Here is a 17,742-nt window from a genome sequence, read left to right as displayed (position 1 = left end):
ACCAGGGCTAGCAGGTGGGGAGGGGGGTCCGGGCAGGGAGCTACTGTCAGCTGTCAATAAACAGCAGAAAACGGAGCTGCCTGGCTTTTTTTCGGAGGGGGGGTGTATACTGGGGCAAGTGGGGGGCAGTCACCAACACAACCACATCGTGGGGTTGTCAACAGGCACCTCTGTGGTCCCTGCCCAGCTTCCCTCCCGCTGGCCAGTGCCTGTGCACCCCGACGTGCTCAGGTGTCCCCCCTCCCCGAGGACCATCCCCACTCAGAGCCACAGTCTGTGCAACTTTTATTTCAATCAAGAAGTAATCAAATCTATATACAGTCTAAAAACAGTGTAGAAAAGGTGAGTAAAAAGGCCCAAGTCCATCTGGAGTGAGGATGGAGGTGGGCCTGGCGAGCGTCGTACCTGGCACCCAGATGGGCTGGGCACTATCCTGGCAGTGATGGTGACAGGGCCAAGCAGAGGGAAGCTCACTGGGCACAGGGCAGGGAGGGCACTGCCTGCCTGGCTGAGTCACCACGGGGCAGGCAGAGACCCCAAGACCAGTCATGTGGCCCACCGGATTTAGGCCTAGGTCAGGCCTAGAGGAAGTCTAGACCCGGCGTGGATTCTGTTAGCAAGTCCACACCTGCAGGGGGAAGATTCCATTTCAAGTGCCACTTGAAATGGCCATGCAGCCCCAAAGCCAGCTGCCATCCGCACCTGCCCCCCACTGCCCGGGCTGCTAGCTCCCACCCGCCTCCCTCGCTCCCACTTCCCCACACAGCCCCTGTGGGCGGCCTGAGCCATGGCGCTAACCTTCACAGTGCTGTCCACGGCTCCGGAGAAGAGCCGGCCCCGGGACACGGCCAGTGCAGTCACACTGCCCTGGTGACGCAGCAGTGTCTGCGTGCAGATCATGTTGTCCATACTCCAGACCTGGGGACACAGGAGACATGAGGACCGCCCAGGCCTGGCACCCTCCCCGAGCCGCCCTGAGCCGCCCCCTCCAGTCGCTCGGCCGGCTCATACCCTGAGAGACCGGTCATAGGACGCACTGAAGACCTTGGTCTGGTCTGGCGTCGAGATGACTGCCAGGGCATACACGGTGCCAACATGGCCCGTCAGGGTCCGCACCTGCTCCTTAGACTCGATGTCCCACACCTGGAGGGGTGGCGCCGGCAGGTCAGAGGCACAGATGGGGGTAGACAGGGGCCCGGAGTCAGAGGCTGCCCCCCTCCGCGTCCGCTCTTACGTGGATGAGGTTCTCGTAGGTGCCGCAGACAATGTGGTGATTGGTCACAGCGATTGAGTAGACGCTGCCGCCAGACGTCTGCAGAACGTGGATGCAGTCGAGGGTCCGGATGTCCCAGATCTACGGGCAAGTGTGGGCCACTTCGTCCCAGGCCAGGCTGCCCACCCAGGACCAGGGTGCATGTGAGGGCCTCCCTGTGCCGGCCCAGTGGGGGCAGGGCAGATGGAGCCGGCTCGGGGTCGGGGGGACCCACCTTGATTGTCTGGTAGGAGCCACTGTACAGGTAGCTCTGGGCGGCCACCAGGGCTCGCACCCAGTGGTTGAGGCCAGTGAGCTCCTTCTTCAGCTTCAGCTCGGTGCCCACGATGTCCCAGACCTGTGGGAGTGGCCGTGAGTGCAGGCCGGGGGGGCACACATCGGCATCGGGCATGCACACACCCCACCCGGCCTGACCTTGATGGCCTTCAGGGAGCCGCTGAAGAGCATGTTGTGTGACGACACCAGCGTGCACACCGGGTTGTCGTGGGCCCGGATTGTATTCACCTTCTGTAGGTTCTGGATGTCCCATACCTGGCGGGAGACAGGAACGAAGCCTGAGGCCCTGCCGAGCCCAGGCCCCAGCGGCACAGCATGCCCGGGGTTCTCAGGCATGTGTGGGGCCTGACCCCGCCCTCCCGCGGGCCCCACTCACAATGATGGTGCAGTCGGCCGAGCCACTGTAGAGCTTGCACCTGGGGAAGCAAAGCCAGGGTGTCAGGGCATGCGAAGCCAGCATCCCTGCTGACACCGCCCTGGCCAGGCCAAGCGAGCATTGGCCACTGGGAACCAGAGGTCTGGGCCGTCGCCAGGACCACTACAGCTTCCTTGAGCCCAGCCTCGGTCTTTCCACCTCAGCGAGAGGACCTTGGACGCGCCTGCCTGGCAAGCGTCTGACAGCTGAGCCGGGAGGTAATTACCCTTGTTAGCATTGCTGGCAGTCAAGCTGTTGCTTCCTGTGCGCCAGCATCTCACACGCACACACACACTCACGCCCACAGCACACAGCCTCATGACATGCGCCAGGAGGCACAGTCTAGAAGGGGCACTCTGGGCTGAGGGGGTGGCCAGGCCCTGTTGGCCAGCAGGAGCCTGCCTCCCCTCCGGTCCTGCCTGTCCTTGGCCACCTGAGGCTCTCCGGGGTCAGGGCTCTGCTCAGAGAATGCACAGCGTCAGAGACGGAGGCCCACATACCGCCCATGACTCGGCCCTGCTCAGGGTCCCAGGAGTGGCAGACAAAGTCACTCTAGGACACATGCAGCATGGTCCACGTGGGCCTGTGCTCAGGGGATACACGTGCGCCCACACTCACCCCTGGATGCAGAGGGCCAGCACAATGCCGTCATGGCCCTCCAGCGTCTTCTGGCACTTGTAGGTGGTACACGTGTCCCACACCTGCAGAGACCAGGGTCAGGGCAGATCCCAGCAGGGCCAGCCCGGTGGCAGGGGTCACTACGGCACGAATGATGTGAGCATGGGGGAGCGGAGAAAGCCCTGTCCATGGGCGGGCCTGGAGCTGGCAGAGGTTGGCGTGCCATACCCAGCCCTGCTGCTCCAGGGTGCTCGGCCCCTGGGCAGGCCCCTACCCACCTTGATGGTCTTATCGGAGGAGCCACTGAAGAGCAAGTCCCCCATGGAGTAGACGCAGAGACACCAGACGGGGCCCTGGTGGCCCACGAACGTCCCCTTGCACTTGAAGATCTGCTGCGGGTCATACGCTGCAGAGAGATGGGCAGCGTGAGGGGCCTGGGGCCCTGGGGGCTACAGGGCAGGCGACAGGGGGCCCACACTCACATCCAAGGATGCCCATGTTCAGCCGCGCGTTGATGTGGGACAGCTCGTCCTGCAGGGCCAAGAGCAGAGCAGAGCAGAGCATGGGGTGGGTGGGGCCCCAAAGGCCTTTCCTACCCCAGGCAGGGCCCCCCAGCATAGACACCTAATCCTGAGTGGCAACAGGCCTCCCAGCATCCAGCCCCGCCCTCGGCCCCTGCCCGCTCACGTTCAGCATGGACGCGTCCCTCCGGAACTCCATGAGGTCCTCACTGAGCTTGCTCTGGTTTTCGTCCAGGACGTCTGAGCGGCAGGGCAGGGGATGTCAGGGACCCAGAGGCGGGGCTGGACCCCTGCGCCCCCTGGGCCGGGCTCTCACCAAACTTGAGCTCCAAGCTCTTCTCCAGCTGGTCGATCTTCTCCGAGAGCTTGCCCAGCATGGAGCGCAGGAAGGCAATCTCCTGGTCCTTCTGGGCCAGCGCCACGTGCATCTCGTGGAAGCGGTCGTCTGTCTGCTGCAGGAACTCCTTCAGGCCCTCGAAGCGGCACGTCTCCAAGTGCGTCTCGTATGTGTCCTGGTTCCCGATGAACGTGCACCTAGCGGGACAGGACAGCTGCCCTGCCCACCTGCCCGCCCAGGCGGACCCTTCCCTCTGCCTCTCCAGCCCCAAGTCTCCCGCAAATCCCACTTCTGTGCTGGGCCACAACCCTGCGCACACCCGCTTGCCCACCACCCGTCCCGCCTCCCCCAGCAATCCAGCCGCTGTGCTCCGGCCCAGAGCTCCTCCACGGCTCCTGCCCCCCCACTGGCTTCCGCCCCGAAGAGCCAGCTGCCGCCTCCTCTCCCCTCTACTCTCAACTCCCTGCTGCTGGTCCAGCTGCTGGAAGCCCTCTCCCAGGTCTGGGCCCGGCTCGTGCCCTCGCATGCATCAGTCCCCAGCTCCCCGGGCGCCGTGTCCCCGCGGGGCTCAGGTCTCCTTCTCAGCACCTGTACCTCAGTTTGTAATTACACAGTTGGTGGTGCGGCTCCCACTAAGGCCGTCTCCCCAGCGCCCGGCACTCAGGCGGATCTCGGCCAAGGTTTGCTGAAGGAGGGACCGTGAATGCCAGCCCAGGCCCGCCGCCCTCCGCCCGCCCACCCCGCCCGGGGCAGCCCCTTGCACCCACCCCCGCCCACTCACCCGTACTTGGAGTGGGGACACTTGATGTGCTCGCACTCCTTGAGGTGGGCCTCCAGGTTCATCTTGAGGAGGGGCGGGCAGTTGGGGTTGTTGGGGCAGCGCACGGGCCTGTAGTCACAGCTGCCCTCGTGGTCCCTGGAGGGGCGGCCGGGCGGCACGGCACGGGGGCTGAGTCCCTAGAGGCCCCGGCTCCCAGGGGCCCTGGGGGGGGCGGGGAGCGGGGGCAGAAGGGGGCCCTTACTTTCGAGCGCTGAGCTTGATGGTGAAGGGGCACCCTCGGGGGTCCACCTCGAAGACGGAGGGCTTCCCGCCCCCCACCGCCCGACAGCCGTGCCTGCAGTGGATGAAGAGCTCGCCGATCTGCTCGGCCACCGCGATGTTGTTCACCACCACCGTCAGCTTGGCGTTGTCCACGGGGCACTTCTCTGGGGGGGAGGGCACGCTGACCACATGGCCCGCCCAGCCAGCCCCGCCCCGGGCCTGGAGCCTGCTCCCCTTCAGGCTGGGCTGAGCCTCCACCGGGGGCCTCATCCCCTCATCTGCCTTCCCCCTCTGGGGCTTCCAGGACAGGAAGGGACGAGCACTGGGTGAGCGGGCCTCTCCGTGGCCCCGGGAGTCTGGGGTAGTGGCGGGGGGCTGGGGACAGAGTGTGGAGCAGGCCGGAGGCCCTGACAGCGGATGCTGCACCCAGGGGTCTCGTCCATGCCCGCCGCCGAGGGCGCTGAGCCTGGCTTGAGTGCTGGCCCAGGAACTGCCACTGCGGGAGGACTAGGGGGCTCCACCAGTGCTGGGCTCCGGGCGGACCTCCCCAGAGGGACCTCCCCGCCGCTGGGGACCCGGGTGGCCGGGCCTGGGCTGAGAGGGTCCTACCTGACTTCAAGGCGCATCTTCGGCAGAAGGTGTGCTGTGGGGACAATGGGCAGGTGGGGTCACGGCCACAGTGAGGCCCACCCCTCGCCCACTGCAGAGGGCAAGTGCCGGGCGGCCAGACTGGGCGCCCCACGGTTTGGGGCTCACGAAGCGCACAGGCCAGGGAGGGCAGCTCACCCCACACGTGGTGATCACGGGGTCCTTGAACACGCTGCAGCAGAGCTGGCAGCACAGCTTCACCGAGGGCTGCTCGGCGAACACCAGTGGCTCCTGGAAGCAGGGCGGGATGAAGGGGCGCCAGGGCGGCAAGCATCCAGCTCCCCCTCCCATGGGCTGGGCTGTGTCCTGAGGGGAGCCCGCTGAGGCCTAGGGCTCGAGGGGACTTGTGCGCGGAGAAGCCCTCCAGTTGTGCCCTCCCTCTCCCTGGGACGCAGACTAGAAGGGGCCCTGGGTGGGCTCCACCTTCCCTTCTGAAAGCTGGTTCCTGGGTAGCCCCTGGGACGGGGAGTGAGAACGTGCCTGGCGGACCCGGCCTGGGCCCCCGAGTCCCCGATGTGGACCTGTGTGGACAGGGGGCCCCTACCGGGGCCAGAAGGGAAGGGGCCCCAACCGCCCGGCACAGGGAGGGCTTCCCCCCAGCCACACCTACCGGCTCCTCCTCCTCCTCCGGCAGTGAGAACGTGGAACGGAGGGACATGCTAGACTCGGAGTGCAGGGAGCGCACAGAGATGGCCGAGTCGGAGCGGCGAGGCGTGCTGATGGGCGGCTGCGGGCAGCGGGGCAGCCGTCAGCCGGCGGGAGGGCCGGGTCGGGACCCCCGGCCCAGCGGGCGCCCACCCAGTCCCCAGTGTGCCGAGTGCGCGAAGCCAGCCCCGCGGTCCTGGCCCTGCAGTTGGGACGCCCGCTCACGTCTGCCAACTTTCTTTGTGTAAATGGAGAGACTTCCTGCTATTCAATTCTACGAGGACACGCTCGGCCTGCTTCCTGCTTCCCGTGAGGGAATGTGGGCCACAGAGGGGGCACCTCCACCAGCCAATCCCAAGGAGGGGGTGGCCACGGCCCCCAGACTGCTGGAGGGAGGGGCTGAAAGGCTGGCTGCGGGAGGCTGCAGGGCTCCAGGGGCCCATGGGCCATCCTGCCTGGGGACAGTAGGCCAGGCCAGGAAGGCTCCCAGGGGAGGGTGGACACCCCACCAAACCCTAGGCCAGCTTCTGAGAATAGGCGGGAGGGCCACAGGTGCTGGCCTCTGCCTGAGCCCCCAGAGACAGAGTGGGGGTACGCCAGGACGACGGGCACTGTCCCTTCCTTCCCTCGGGGCCCAGAATCCTCCAGGAGAGATCCTACAAGAGCAATTGGTCCAGTCACTCCCATGCTCCTCTCTCAGCCTTCCAGAAGCCTCATTCAAGAGCCATTAACCGCCTGCCTCCACACCCAGCCCACCGGCCCCTCTGGGCCCAGCCCCCTAGGCCCAGCTGCCTCCTTCTGAGCTGTGGGGGGGGTGCACGGACTATTGGAAGGGTCCCCTCCCCACCAGCCCGAGGCACGGGACCCCTGCAGGCCCAGGGAGGCTGGCCAGGTAGTGCCAGGGCCCGGCTTCCCGGCGTGCGTGCGGGCTTCCATGTACCCAGCGTGACCGCGGACGGGCACCTCCTTTGCCAGGGCAGCGCCCGGCAGCCCGAGCGGCACGTTAGCATGGAAACGCCACATGAGGAGCGAGTGGGGAAAGTCAGAGGAAGTGAGTCAAACCACCCCCGGGGCAGCGATGGAGACCACAGGGTGAGAGCAGGTCCAGGCGGGAGCGGGGCCAAGTGCGCGGGCTGGCCAGGCTCTCTCCCCCGGCTGCCTGCCCCCTGCAGGGACCCCACTCTGCCTGAGTGCAGGGGCAGCTACAGGCCTGGGCTGGGCGCAGGGCTGCTGGCCCCAAACCACAGGGCCTGGGAAGGCCGGGCTCCTCAGGGCAAGCAGGGGGTGGCCTGGGGGGCCCAACAGCCAAAGACTTGGTGTCCAGGTGGCCGCGGCTCTGGGCCCTCACAGCACGTGCCCACATCCCGAGCCACCAAAACCCAAGGATTCCAGACACCACAGGCACAGGGGGGCCATTGTCCTCAAGGCCCAGCCGGGCAGGCGGGCCTACTGCTTCCTGCCTTGCTCCATGAACACGTCATAGGCCCCAGACACGTGACAGGCCCCGGACACGTCACAGGCGCCGGACACGTCACGGGCCCCGGGCACGTCATGGGCCCCAGGCACAGAGGCAGGCAGAGCCCAAGGGAGGGGGCCCGTGCTTGGGGAGGGCCTAGTGCCGTTCTGGGCACATAAGTGTGTTTTTTGAATAATTAGAAATATTTCTTTTTCTCCCTATTAAACAGAAAACAAGAGCTGGCCACCGAGGAGAAACCTTCGGTGCTGGGGGGCTAGCAGGGCTGGAGAGTCAGCCAGAGGGAGGTCCGAGGGAAAGCAGGGGCAGCCCAGAGAGGTGGGCGAGGGTGAGGGTGAGGGCCCGAGGGTGACTGTGCCCCAGGCCTGCCACCCGGGCCCGCCTTCGCTCCCCCCTGCAACCCCAGAGCCTAGCGAGGGGCCAGTGGGCAGACTGACAGGGAATGAATGGCCACTGTGACCCTGGCCCCACTGCCTGGGCACTGACAGCCAGCTCCAACTCTGCCCCAAACCCCTAAATCGGTAACCCCCGCCTGGGCCTGTCCACATTTCCCTGCCTGCTGGCTCCTGTCTCTGGTCAGGACCCCCAGGCTCAGGGCCCCTGCCTCCACCGGGCAACCCACACACACAGCCTCCACTCGGTAGGAAAGAAAGCTTCAAAAACGGGGATCAGACCTGGTCACCCTCCTGAATGAACCTTCCGTGGCTCCCACCACCCCCACAAGAGGGAGTCAAACATCCAGACCTGCGGGCGCCGCAACCCTCAGCCCGGCTGCACCTCGCCCGCCGCCCCTCTGGAAACCTCAGGCTGTCGCCGCGCTGGGCCCCTGCCTCACCACTCTCTCCACCCTCACCCCAGAGCTCGGGGCGCTCCCCGCAGCTGAGCCTCCACCTTCAGCTCCTCCTGGGCCCCAGGCCCTGGGGAGGAGGGGCCTGGATTGAGAGAGGCCTGCTCCCAAGGGCAGAGAGGAGCGCGGGGCAGACCCACCATGCTGTCCTCCTCGTCCCGCGGGGAGTAGGCCAGTGAGCTGGAGGAGGAGGGCGTCCTGCGGTGCTGTTTGTACGTGCTGGTCCCATCGGCTGCAAAGAGAAAGGGCCACGGTGGGCCGTGCGGGGAGGCCAGACCGCCGGGGCGGGCTGCAGACACCTTTGCACGTGGGCCAGGAGGGGCCGGCCTGGACAGCCCCAGCACTGAGCCTAGAAGCCCTCCGCCCCCGCCCTGCCACCCCCAGGCAGAGAGGTCCGCAGCCCCTCAGTTGGTACCGCAGCCTGGTGGTCCGGGCCCCTCTCCGCCCACCTCCTCCTGCCTGTCACTCCAGCTGCTCAGAGAAGGCACTGGTCAGGGGTCCACGTGGGAACAGGAGTTCCCCTCTGAGTCACTGAAGGCAGCAGCCGGGGGCACACAGTGGCCCCCACTGGTCTAGGGCCCAACCGGGCCCAGACGTCACCACACCAGCCCCAAAGGCATGGGTGCATGATCCAGGCTTCAGCGGGCTGCCCTGTGAGTGGCCCTGGGTCCCTGAGTGATGGGGGGCCTGCCGGGGCAGCTGGTCAGGCCTGGTCGCTGGCTCTGCCCTGCCCTGACACTGAGGGGGTGCTGGGTGGGACAGGCCCCCTCGCCCTCTGCCCAGGAGCTCTCGTCTGCCAGGGCAGCGTGCCACGCAGCTTCTAAAGGCAGATGAGAAATCAGGGACCCGAGAGTTGCGGGTAGGGGAGATGCATATTTGCTTTTCCCTTAGGAACATCTGAGGAAAAAAAGAGAGCTCTTTCAGAGCCCCTGGGGGGTCACTTGGCAGGAGAAAGGAGCCTGGGTGAGCAGAGGTGCGCGGCAGGCTGGGGGCCCCGCCACCAAGTGTATCCAGAGAAAACCCCCGAGAAGCAGCTGAAACACTAATTAGCAGCTGGTGCACTCTGAGGTGGGGCTTCCCACTGGCTCAGTGGTAAAGAACCTGTCTGCAACGCAGGAGCCACAGCAAACATGGGTTCAATCCCTGGGTGGGGAAGACCCCCTGGAGGAGGGCACGGCAACCCACTCCAGTATTACTGCCTGGAGAATCCCAAGGACAGAGGAGCCTGGCGGGCTACAGTCCAGGGAGTCACGGAGTCGGACACGGCAGTCCTGCCCGGAGGGACCATGTGCCGTCTCCGGGGAGGAGGCTGTGCCTTCGTGTGCTAGTTCCTCCCCAAGGGACCGGACTCCAGGAAGGACCCCAGGAGTCTCTCCTGCCACCTGAGCCCGGCCTGTCCCTGAGCCCGACTCTAAGAGCCTGGGGTGGGACGAGTCGGGGTCACTTGATCAGGGACAGGGTGTGAAGTGGTGCCCACCCGGAGAGGCGGCAGGCAGGCTCCGCGAGGAGGTGCAGGGGGCCTGGGGGCAGGCAGCGGGATGGTGGGCTGCCTCTGCGGCCCAGGCTGGCCTGGGCTCCAGGCTCACCTTTCGTGATGGTGGTGACAGCCGAAAAGGCGGGCCCGAAGGTGGTTTCCATCCTGGTCTGGAGAGAGAACGAATGTGACTCGGCTCTGACCCCGCGGAGGATGTGGACACACACGTGGATGTGGGCTGACACTATCCCACTAAGGAGCCCGCGTGCACGCACACTCGCAGACACACCAACCACACACACGGCCCAGCCCACCCGAGGGACCTCCAGGGACGGACTGCGTGTTCCAGAAAGCCCTCCGGGGCCCTGGGCGGCGGGGCGGGCACAGGGTGTGCCCAGAGGCGACCCTCCCCGGCGGTGTCCCTCACCCCGGCGGTGTCTGGGGTGGGAAGGTTGCTCGGCCCCCCGGAGAAGCGGTTGTAGCGGGCGCCCTTGCCCGAGCTCATGCTCTAGAGCGGCATCCAGGCTCCTCGGGCGGCGTCCCCTGCAGGCAGAGCACAAACATGGGGCTCTAGGCTGCGGCCCAGGCCCTGCTGGTTGGCGGGGCTGCTCCGCCCGGGGGCAGGCCTGCCCTGGAAGGCCTGGCTCCACCACCAATTGCAACAAGGGTGGGTTCCTGCGGTCCAAGCCCCCTCCCCTCCCGCCTGTGCCAGGTGTGGACAGGCCGGAGGGAAGGAGGAGGCCCGGGATGGGGGCCAGGAGCTGGTGCTCAGTTCCACCTTGCTCCAAGGCTTAGCCCTTGGGAAAAGCCCACCAGCTCTGCCCCCCGCCCCCCCAACTCCTGCTCTGCTGTTCCCCGGGGTCCAAGGTCCAAACGCCCCTGGGGCCAAGGCTGGGCCAGCATCAGGCCGTTTCCTGCCAGGGTAGGTGTGGTCAGGCACCAGTCTCGAGGATGGCAGGATGCTGGCCACACACCAGGAGACCTGTGGGTGGCACCCCACCCCTCACCAGCCGCAACACACACAGAAAGCCCCTTCAGGCAGGAGAGGAGCGCAGAGCTCAGACTCCTGACGGTGTGCAGGTCGCCCGCCCCAGGAACAGAGCATGGCCTTGCTTGCCCCGCAGGGTGACTCAGTCTCAAGGGCTGGGGTAAGCAGGTAGCAGGGAGATGGGGCTGTGGGCATCACCCCTGGTTTCTGGGGACTCCCACCCGATAAGAGAGGAGCTAGGGTGGGCCCAGGGAGAGCTAGCCAGGCCTGGGTGTAAGGAGACCCTGTCAGCCGCCCACAGAGGACGGGCCCTCCCGGAAGGCAGCTTCACTCCCAAGATAGTACCCACCCTGAGGGGGCCATCTGATGCAAACAGCTGACTCATCGGACAAGACCCTGACGCTGGGAAAGATTGAAGGCAGGAGGAGAAGGGGCCAACAGAGGATGAGATGGTTGGATGGCATCATGGACTCCATGGACGTGAGTTTGAGTAAGCTCTGGGAGTCGGTGACAGGCAGGAAGGCCTGGTGTGCTGCAGTCCATGGAGTCACAAAGAGTTGGACACGAGACTGAGTGACTGAACTGAACTGAAGTGGCCCTATCAGCAGACCCCCGCCCCCGCCCCCGCGCCAGAGCGGTGTGCCTGACGTCAGGACCTGCCGAGTCTGCAGCCCGGAGCACCGTGTCCCGCCATGGCAGTTGGCTGTGTTGAGAGCCCTGCACGGGGAGGGAGGCCACACGCCCAGGCCCTGTCACCAGGCCCGCGTGAGCTCTCCACCTCAGGAGACCTCCAGCAGCCTCCCCTGGACACGCGCCACGGGCTCATCACCCAGCACCCCGCCCAGCCATCAGACCAGCATCAGGAACGGCTCTCCCCATGCTGCGGGGCAGGCAGGGGCCCATCCAGTGGTCTGGGGGTCCTACAGGACCCCAAGACTCCAGGGGGAAGGACAACCCAGGCCCCCACAAGAAGGCGGGAGATGCTCTACGCCCCCCCATGTGAGTCCAGCAAACAGCAAGGCACAGTCCAGTTGGTTTTGGCACTTTCCACGCCAGGCCCTCCTGACCTGGCCCATCCAGCAACAACCACGCCTCCAACAACAGCCAAGCTGTGTGCCCTGGGGCCCACCTGGCAGGGCAGCAGGGAGGGGCTGGCTCTAAAGCTCTCCTCACTTCTCCCCAGCTGCACCCCTCCAAAGACCACCTCTCACCACCGGCCCAAGTTTTGAGACTCAGGCTTCAACAAGGGTGGCTCTCGGCCCCCACAGGTGGCATTGCCACGAGGACCCTCGCCCGCCTGCAGGGCTCTGAGTGCCCGAGGGGGTCCCCAGAGCTTGGCCAAAGCCTGGCCTCCTGCCAGCTGCTGGTCCTGCTGTGACTCAAAGGGCTTGCCTCCCCCACTCTGTGGCTTGTTCTCTAATGGGTAACAGGGTCTCCTGTGGGTCTCCCTGTTAAGTAGGAAGTCCTGGGGGCTGCCCTGCTGGGAGTAAGGCCACTGGGCTGTGGCTGCGTGAGGCCCAGCCAGCTCCAAGCACTCAACCCATCGGTGCGAAGTGCTCCCCCACTTTGGGGAAACCCGCGGCTGGCTCTGGGTGGCCGCTGGCTGACACTGACCTGGATTTTACAATCATCTGCTCCCTCTGCTGCAAGCTCCCTGGGGCCACGAGGCCAGCTGCTGGCTGCAGAGAGTGGCGCCCACGGACCGGGCGGCCGTGACCCTGGCAGGCGCTCCCCCCGGGCGGCAGCCAGCCTGCCCGCCGCCCGCCCCGCCCTCCCCACCCGGGGGTGCCGGTTGCCTGAGCGCCTGTTGCAGCGGCGGTCTGGCTGTCCCGCTCCGAAGTGAAGTAAACAGAAAGGCACGCAGGACTGCAGGACTCGCAGGCAACATGCAAATCAGCCGGAAAGTCCCCAGACAGCCAATAGGGCCAGGCGGGGCGACAACACAGGACCCGGGAGGGGACTGGCCCGGGAGAGAGCCGGGCTGAGAGAGGGAAGGACGGAGGGAACCACTTCCCGGTTCACAGGGTTCAGTGCACCTCCCCAGCCCTGGATGGCGGGGGACCGTGGTCGTCCCGCCCACCCGCTGCCCTGGATGGTGGGGGGGGGTCCTTGGTCGCCCTGCCCACCCGTGCACCCCGGATGGTGGGGGGATCCTGTCCGCCTGGTCCACCCATGCGCCCTGGATGGTGGGAGGACCCTGTCAGCTCCATCCACCCTGGATGGTGGGGGGACCTTTCCCCCCCTCTCACTCATGTGCCCTGGAAGAGGTGCGGGCGTGGGGTGCGGGAGGGAGGTGACTGCCGCTCCGCCCACCCGGAACGCTGAGATTGCATCCAGAGCTTCTAGGAATTGAGCGAGATGCCCCCGGCCCGCCCTCAGAATGGCCCCCCAGGGGCTGCATTTCGTAACAACAGTCCTCCCCGGTATCCTCTTCCTGGAGGCCAAAACCCCAGCAACTGCAGAGCACAGCTCAGCACTCTGGGGGCTGGGGCTCCACGGAGGCGGCCCGGGGGTGTGCCCGGCCCCGGGGGAGGAGGCCCCTTCCCCACCCACAGTCAGCCTGAGGCTCGTGGGCAGGCAGGAAGTTGTCAACAGAAAGTGCGAATCCTCACCCACGCCAGAACCTGGCCCCTGGTAAACTGGGAAAAGCTGTGCGCTGGCATACAGGGGAGACCCGAGTTGGGGAGGGCCAGAAAGCGCTCCCCTTCATCCTTCCTCCCTCTCGGCCGAGGCACCTCAGCACAGTCTGGGGGCTGGATTCAGAGATCCTATCCCTGAGAAAGGCCCCAGTCCTGATGGAAATGGGGTGTCCACCTGGGGTGAGGCTGGAGGGCCAGGGGGACCAAGAACAGCCCCTTCCCTGCCTTGCCTGGGCCAGCGTCAAGGCCCAGGGGTCCCTGTCCACCCACACCCACCTGTGTCTAAGGGTCTCCTGGGGCCTGGGGTGCACTCACTGCCCAATGAGGAACTAGAAATTCGCCCCAAATGCCCCAGCGCCTGAACTCCATCCACCCCGCTTCGGGAAAGCCCCCCACCCACTCCTCTGATCAGCCCCCATGGAGGGAGCCCAAAGGGATCTGCTGGGTGGCCTCTTCGGGAGTGTGAGACATGACACCCCTTCCCCTCGGGCAGTACCCAGAGAGCTGTAGGGGCAGCCATGGTCAGGGGGGTGGCCAGACGAGGCCGAGATCTGCCTTGAGACAACTGCTCCAACAGCCCAGGGAGCGGGTGTGGTGGGGTGTCCCAAACAGCACGTCCTGAGCCAGCAGGGGGTGGACTGGCCTCTAGATGCCATCAAGCCACACACTGGATGCTGTCTGCCCCAGGGAGGGGCATGGGTGGCCCCACAGAGCTGTGTGCAGCCTTGGCCTCACCTGCAGACCACAAAGCCCCGGGGAAGCCCTGCCCCAGGACCCCCTGGCCCAAGCCCAGGCCAGGCTGCCAAGAGACAAGCCTGGTTGCCATAGCAAAGCTACACACACTTCCTGTCACTGTTCCCTGAATCTCCTTAATACGCCTTTTCCATCCCAGACAGTCAGGCTGTGACTGTCAGGGGTCCCCTCGGACCCCAGCGTGCCCTGGTCTGGGGCCTGCCCGGCCACCTTCCCTCCCAGCGCTCAGCCCAGGCCTTTGCCCTCTCTTCTCCATCCTGCCCCTGGCACCCACAGCCCAGACTCCACGGATTTTTCAGAGCTGCCCAAGACACGTGCTGTGGCCTGCCCTCCCCAGGGCTCTGCCCCCTTGCCCCCTCCACCCAGCCTCCTGGCCTTTCCTGTCCAGGGGCAGCCTCTCCAGCCTGCCTGGCCCCTCCTGCACCACAGCCCAGCCTTAACCTCCACTTGGCAATGGAAATGCCTTCCCCTCCCCACCCGCCCTGGGGGCCAGCCTCATCTCCCCCCAGTCTTTTCTTCCCCATATCTGAGGACAATGTATGAGGTCACGGACTGGCCCAGCCTGGGGGACATCCAGAGGGCTTCCTAGAGGAAGGGGCTGGCCAGATCCAACGCAGGGAGAGAATGTGCTGGAAAGAGGTGGCATTCATCCTCCTCTCTCAGTGTCCAGCTGCAGGGCCGCTTTTTCCTGCCCACACCCTCCCTCCACCTCAGGGCCCAGCCAAGCCCCAGTGGCTGTCCTAAATCAGGGGGCCTAAACTCGTGGAGACAGGCCCAGGGCCTCGACCTAAGAGCCAAGTGGCTGGCAGTCCCTGGGCCCGTGTGCACCTCCAGGCTCCCCTGGCCATTGTCTCATTGTTCCCTGTGTGGCTCCTGTCTCCTGGGTTTCTTCCTTCTTGCTTCCCAGTGGAAGTCGGGGAGGGTATGCAGTCTCTGGGAAGATCAGGGTCTGGAGGTGAGCAGCCCACGCCCCTCAGCCCTCGGGCACACCCCTCCAGTCCTGGTTTCTGCTGGGCTGCTCCTTCCTGCTCCCGGGGGTTCCTGGGAACGTCCATCTCCCAAAAGACTTCCAGACAGCCCACTTCCTCCTGCCCAGGCAGCTAAGGGTCAGGTGTGCACAGTGACGTCAGTACCAGCTCCCACCTGACTCGATGCTGCTCTGGGGAGCAACCATCTCTTCTGACTCAGAGCTAGCACATGGGGACACTGAGGACATCAGCTGAGAGGGATTGGTGGGTCCGTCTTCATGGGTCCCCCCGCGTGAGCCAGCCAGAGGCCTGAAATGCTGGGTGCCCACCCGCGAGTGCCAGGATCCGAGAGACCTGAGCTCAAACCCCACCTCTGCCACTTGGCAAGTGTGCAACTTCGGGCAAGTTGTGTGCCTGCCTGGTCCTCAGGTTTCTTCATCCATTAAATGGACTGGATGTACCCAAGTCTGGAAGGAACTATCAGAGATGCCATGTGAGTTAAAAATGAAGGCTCCACCGACATCAGCTCCTTCTTGAGAACTGACAATGGAAGCTGCAAGGTCACCGCAGGCACAGACAGCCAGCAAGAGGTCAGGGTCGAGGCTGACCAAAGTCCTGTTCCTTCTGCTTCCTCTGTGGCGGCCAGTGGAAGGGGCCCCACCTTGCAGGTAAACCAGCCCCTCCCCGAGTCAGCAAGAGGCTGGATCATCACGTCTGGGCAGCCAAAGCCTCCAAAGTGGCTCAGGCCCTTCAGCCAAATCCTCCTCCATTTCCCAAACTGCCCATTCCTTTGTCCAGCCAACTGGCCAAGGTTCACACCCGAGTCTGAAGAAGCCAGGAGCCTGCAGAGCGGGGGCGGAGAGGAGGCAGAGGGTTGGAAGCACCACTGAGCTGCTCAACCTGCCAAAGGCACTTTTCTGGGGGTTCCTGCCACCCCCTTAGGCAATACTGAAGACCGTAATCTTTTCCATTTGTTTCCAGAGAGATCATGACACAGGATCATAGTGGAGTCACTCCACAGAGAACCTCAACTCGAGCCCCTCCTTCCTGGCTGGGCTCTTATCAGCCAGGTAGCCCATGTCCCAGCTCTTCCTGCTTCGAGGGAGGAAGGTCTGGATGCAGGCACCTTGAGACACAGGGACTAGAGTTTCCAAGGAGAAGCTTGGATGCCCAGAGCAATGCAAGGGGGGATTTATGACAGACAGGAGAAGAGGTGTGGGAAGGGAGAGACCCAAAGAAAAGAAATGTGGAAAAGAGATGCCACATGCTTGCCAAAGGCCAGGGGTGGGCAGCCCCAGGAGAGGGGGCCCGTGTGTATATGAGGAGAGGTCCGAGGGATGGGAGGAGGGGAAACTGATGAGCAGCACAAAGCTCTAAGCAAGGACATAGCACAGCGGGGTGGAAACCCTCCCCGCTGCAAGAACAGGGTACGATCCAGCAGGACCCCAGACTCAGCCCCAGCTGACCGTCCTGACCTGGCTCAAGACAACCTGGCCCAGGCAGCCAGACCCAAGTGAGGATTAGAAGAGGAACCCACCCCTGCCCCCCACACACAATCCAGCCTCCTCACGCTCTCCTTCCCCAGTGAAGCCAGCAGTCCATCCTCCGCACACAACCAGAGGCACTTGGCTAGACAGACCTGACGCCGGCTCTCTGTGCTCAAATTCCCCAACAGCCTCCCTTGTGAGCACCACGCAGCCTCCATCCCGCACTCTGGCCTGGCCCTACCACTTCACCTCTCACCCCATCGCCAGAACCCGCTGGCGTCCTCTGAGCTTTCTCATCCTGGGCCTTTGCAGTCCTTCCTCTGCCCAATATGCTTTTCCAGCAACTTCCCCCCAGGACAGGCTGCTTGCAGATGCCCCTCCTCAAGCCCTTCAGGAGCCCCCAGTACTGTCTCTTTCTCAATGCCCTGCTTCTTTCTGTTTTTCATAGCACCTGTCACAGATCCTCATGACTGTGTCTGTGTATTGTGGGGGGATTCCCCCCCCCATCACCGGTTCTGAAAAGGGGGGACGCTTGGAAATGGCTGGAGACATTTTTGGTTGTCACACCGGGGGCGAGGGAGGCTACTGGTATCTGGAGGGTGGAGCCCAGGGATAGTGATCAACACGCTACAAGGCACAGCGGGCAGTGACGATGGGCATGAAGTGCCAAGAGGGGCGAGGCTGAGAAACCCTCCTCGAGAAGAGCACAGGAGAACTGGGGTCTCGCTCTCCGCAGTCTCCCCGCGCCTGTGACAGTGCTGGGCACCCGGCGGCGAACCGTAAACGGAGGAAGAAAGAGCGAATAAAGAAGAGAACGGAGGAGAGGAGCGAGCGACGGCCCAGCTGACAGACAAACGCTCGGACGAGGGAAAAGCCGGCGCGCCTGAGCCCCGCCCCCCAGGCCCGAACCCTTCCCGGGGCCCCAAACACCCGGCCTCTTGCTCCACCGCGCGGACCGAAGGCGCGAGCCCCGGCCCCGGCACGCCGCGCGAACACTCACCCGCCCGTGGCCGCTCGAGAACGGGAGCGCCACCCTCTCCCTTCATCGTGCCCCCTCGGCCGTGGGCCGGGGAAGGGACGGGCCGCTCGTGCCGGAAGCGCGCCGGCGCGGTGCCCGCCGGAAATTGTAGTTCCCCGGCTCTCGCGGCCCCAGGCGGCTGCCTTCCCCTCGGCTCTTCAGGAACTACGACTTCCGGTGGCTCCGGCGTCGCAGGGATGGATTGGTGGCTTCGGGATCACTCTATGTTGCAGTTCGGGCTCTGATTGGCTGGGTCTATCCGTCAGTCACAGCTAGGTTCAATGGCCTCTGCAAAAGGGTGGGGCTTAAGGGTGCTGGT

The 17,742-nt window shown here is 65.0% G+C and overlaps 1 protein-coding gene across 5 annotated transcripts; it reads right to left on the bottom strand.

Annotated features, from left to right (window-relative positions):
* Positions 1-268: 268 nt before the first annotated feature.
* Positions 269-17,563, bottom strand: TRAF7 (TNF receptor associated factor 7). 5 transcript variants are annotated; one of them, XM_061152583.1, is made up of 21 exons: positions 17,406-17,563; positions 9,998-10,113; positions 9,683-9,740; positions 8,237-8,328; positions 5,741-5,857; positions 5,269-5,361; positions 5,092-5,125; positions 4,463-4,646; positions 4,222-4,356; positions 3,420-3,637; positions 3,270-3,343; positions 3,065-3,113; positions 2,861-2,988; positions 2,583-2,665; positions 1,926-1,965; positions 1,688-1,804; positions 1,488-1,610; positions 1,235-1,354; positions 1,012-1,143; positions 799-918; positions 269-628 (listed from the first exon to the last, which is right to left on the bottom strand). In XM_061152583.1, exons 2-21 carry the CDS (start codon positions 10,073-10,075, stop codon positions 614-616), a joined length of 2,010 nt encoding a protein of 669 aa, XP_061008566.1. In that variant the 5' UTR covers positions 10,076-10,113; positions 17,406-17,563; the 3' UTR covers positions 269-613. The 5 variants fall into 5 exon arrangements, with proteins under 5 accessions (XP_061008566.1, XP_061008569.1, XP_061008567.1 ...); XM_061152586.1 differs by having other exon boundaries at positions 4,228-4,356; XM_061152584.1 differs by lacking the exon at positions 17,406-17,563 and adding an exon at positions 12,173-12,299.
* Positions 17,564-17,742: the final 179 nt, after the last annotated feature.

Source organism: Dama dama, chromosome 10 (assembly GCF_033118175.1).
Source record: "Dama dama isolate Ldn47 chromosome 10, ASM3311817v1, whole genome shotgun sequence".
NCBI lineage: Eukaryota > Metazoa > Chordata > Mammalia > Artiodactyla > Cervidae > Dama > Dama dama.
Note: the sequence above shows the minus strand (reverse complement) of the source record. Positions and strands in the feature narration are given on the sequence as shown.

Bases quoted from the DNA above. Each gene is read 5' to 3' on its own strand.
- TRAF7 (XM_061152583.1), bottom strand. From the start codon at position 10,075: ATGAGCTCGGGCAAGGGCGCCCGCTACAACCGCTTCTCCGGGGGGCCG. The intron at 4,647-5,091 runs GTAGGACCCTCT...CCTCCCCCCCAG, and splicing joins AAGATGCGCCTTGAAGTCAG to AGAAGTGCCCCGTGGACAAC. The intron at 3,344-3,419 runs GTGAGAGCCCGG...CCTGCCGCTCAG, and splicing joins GAGCTTGGAGCTCAAGTTTG to ACGTCCTGGACGAAAACCAG.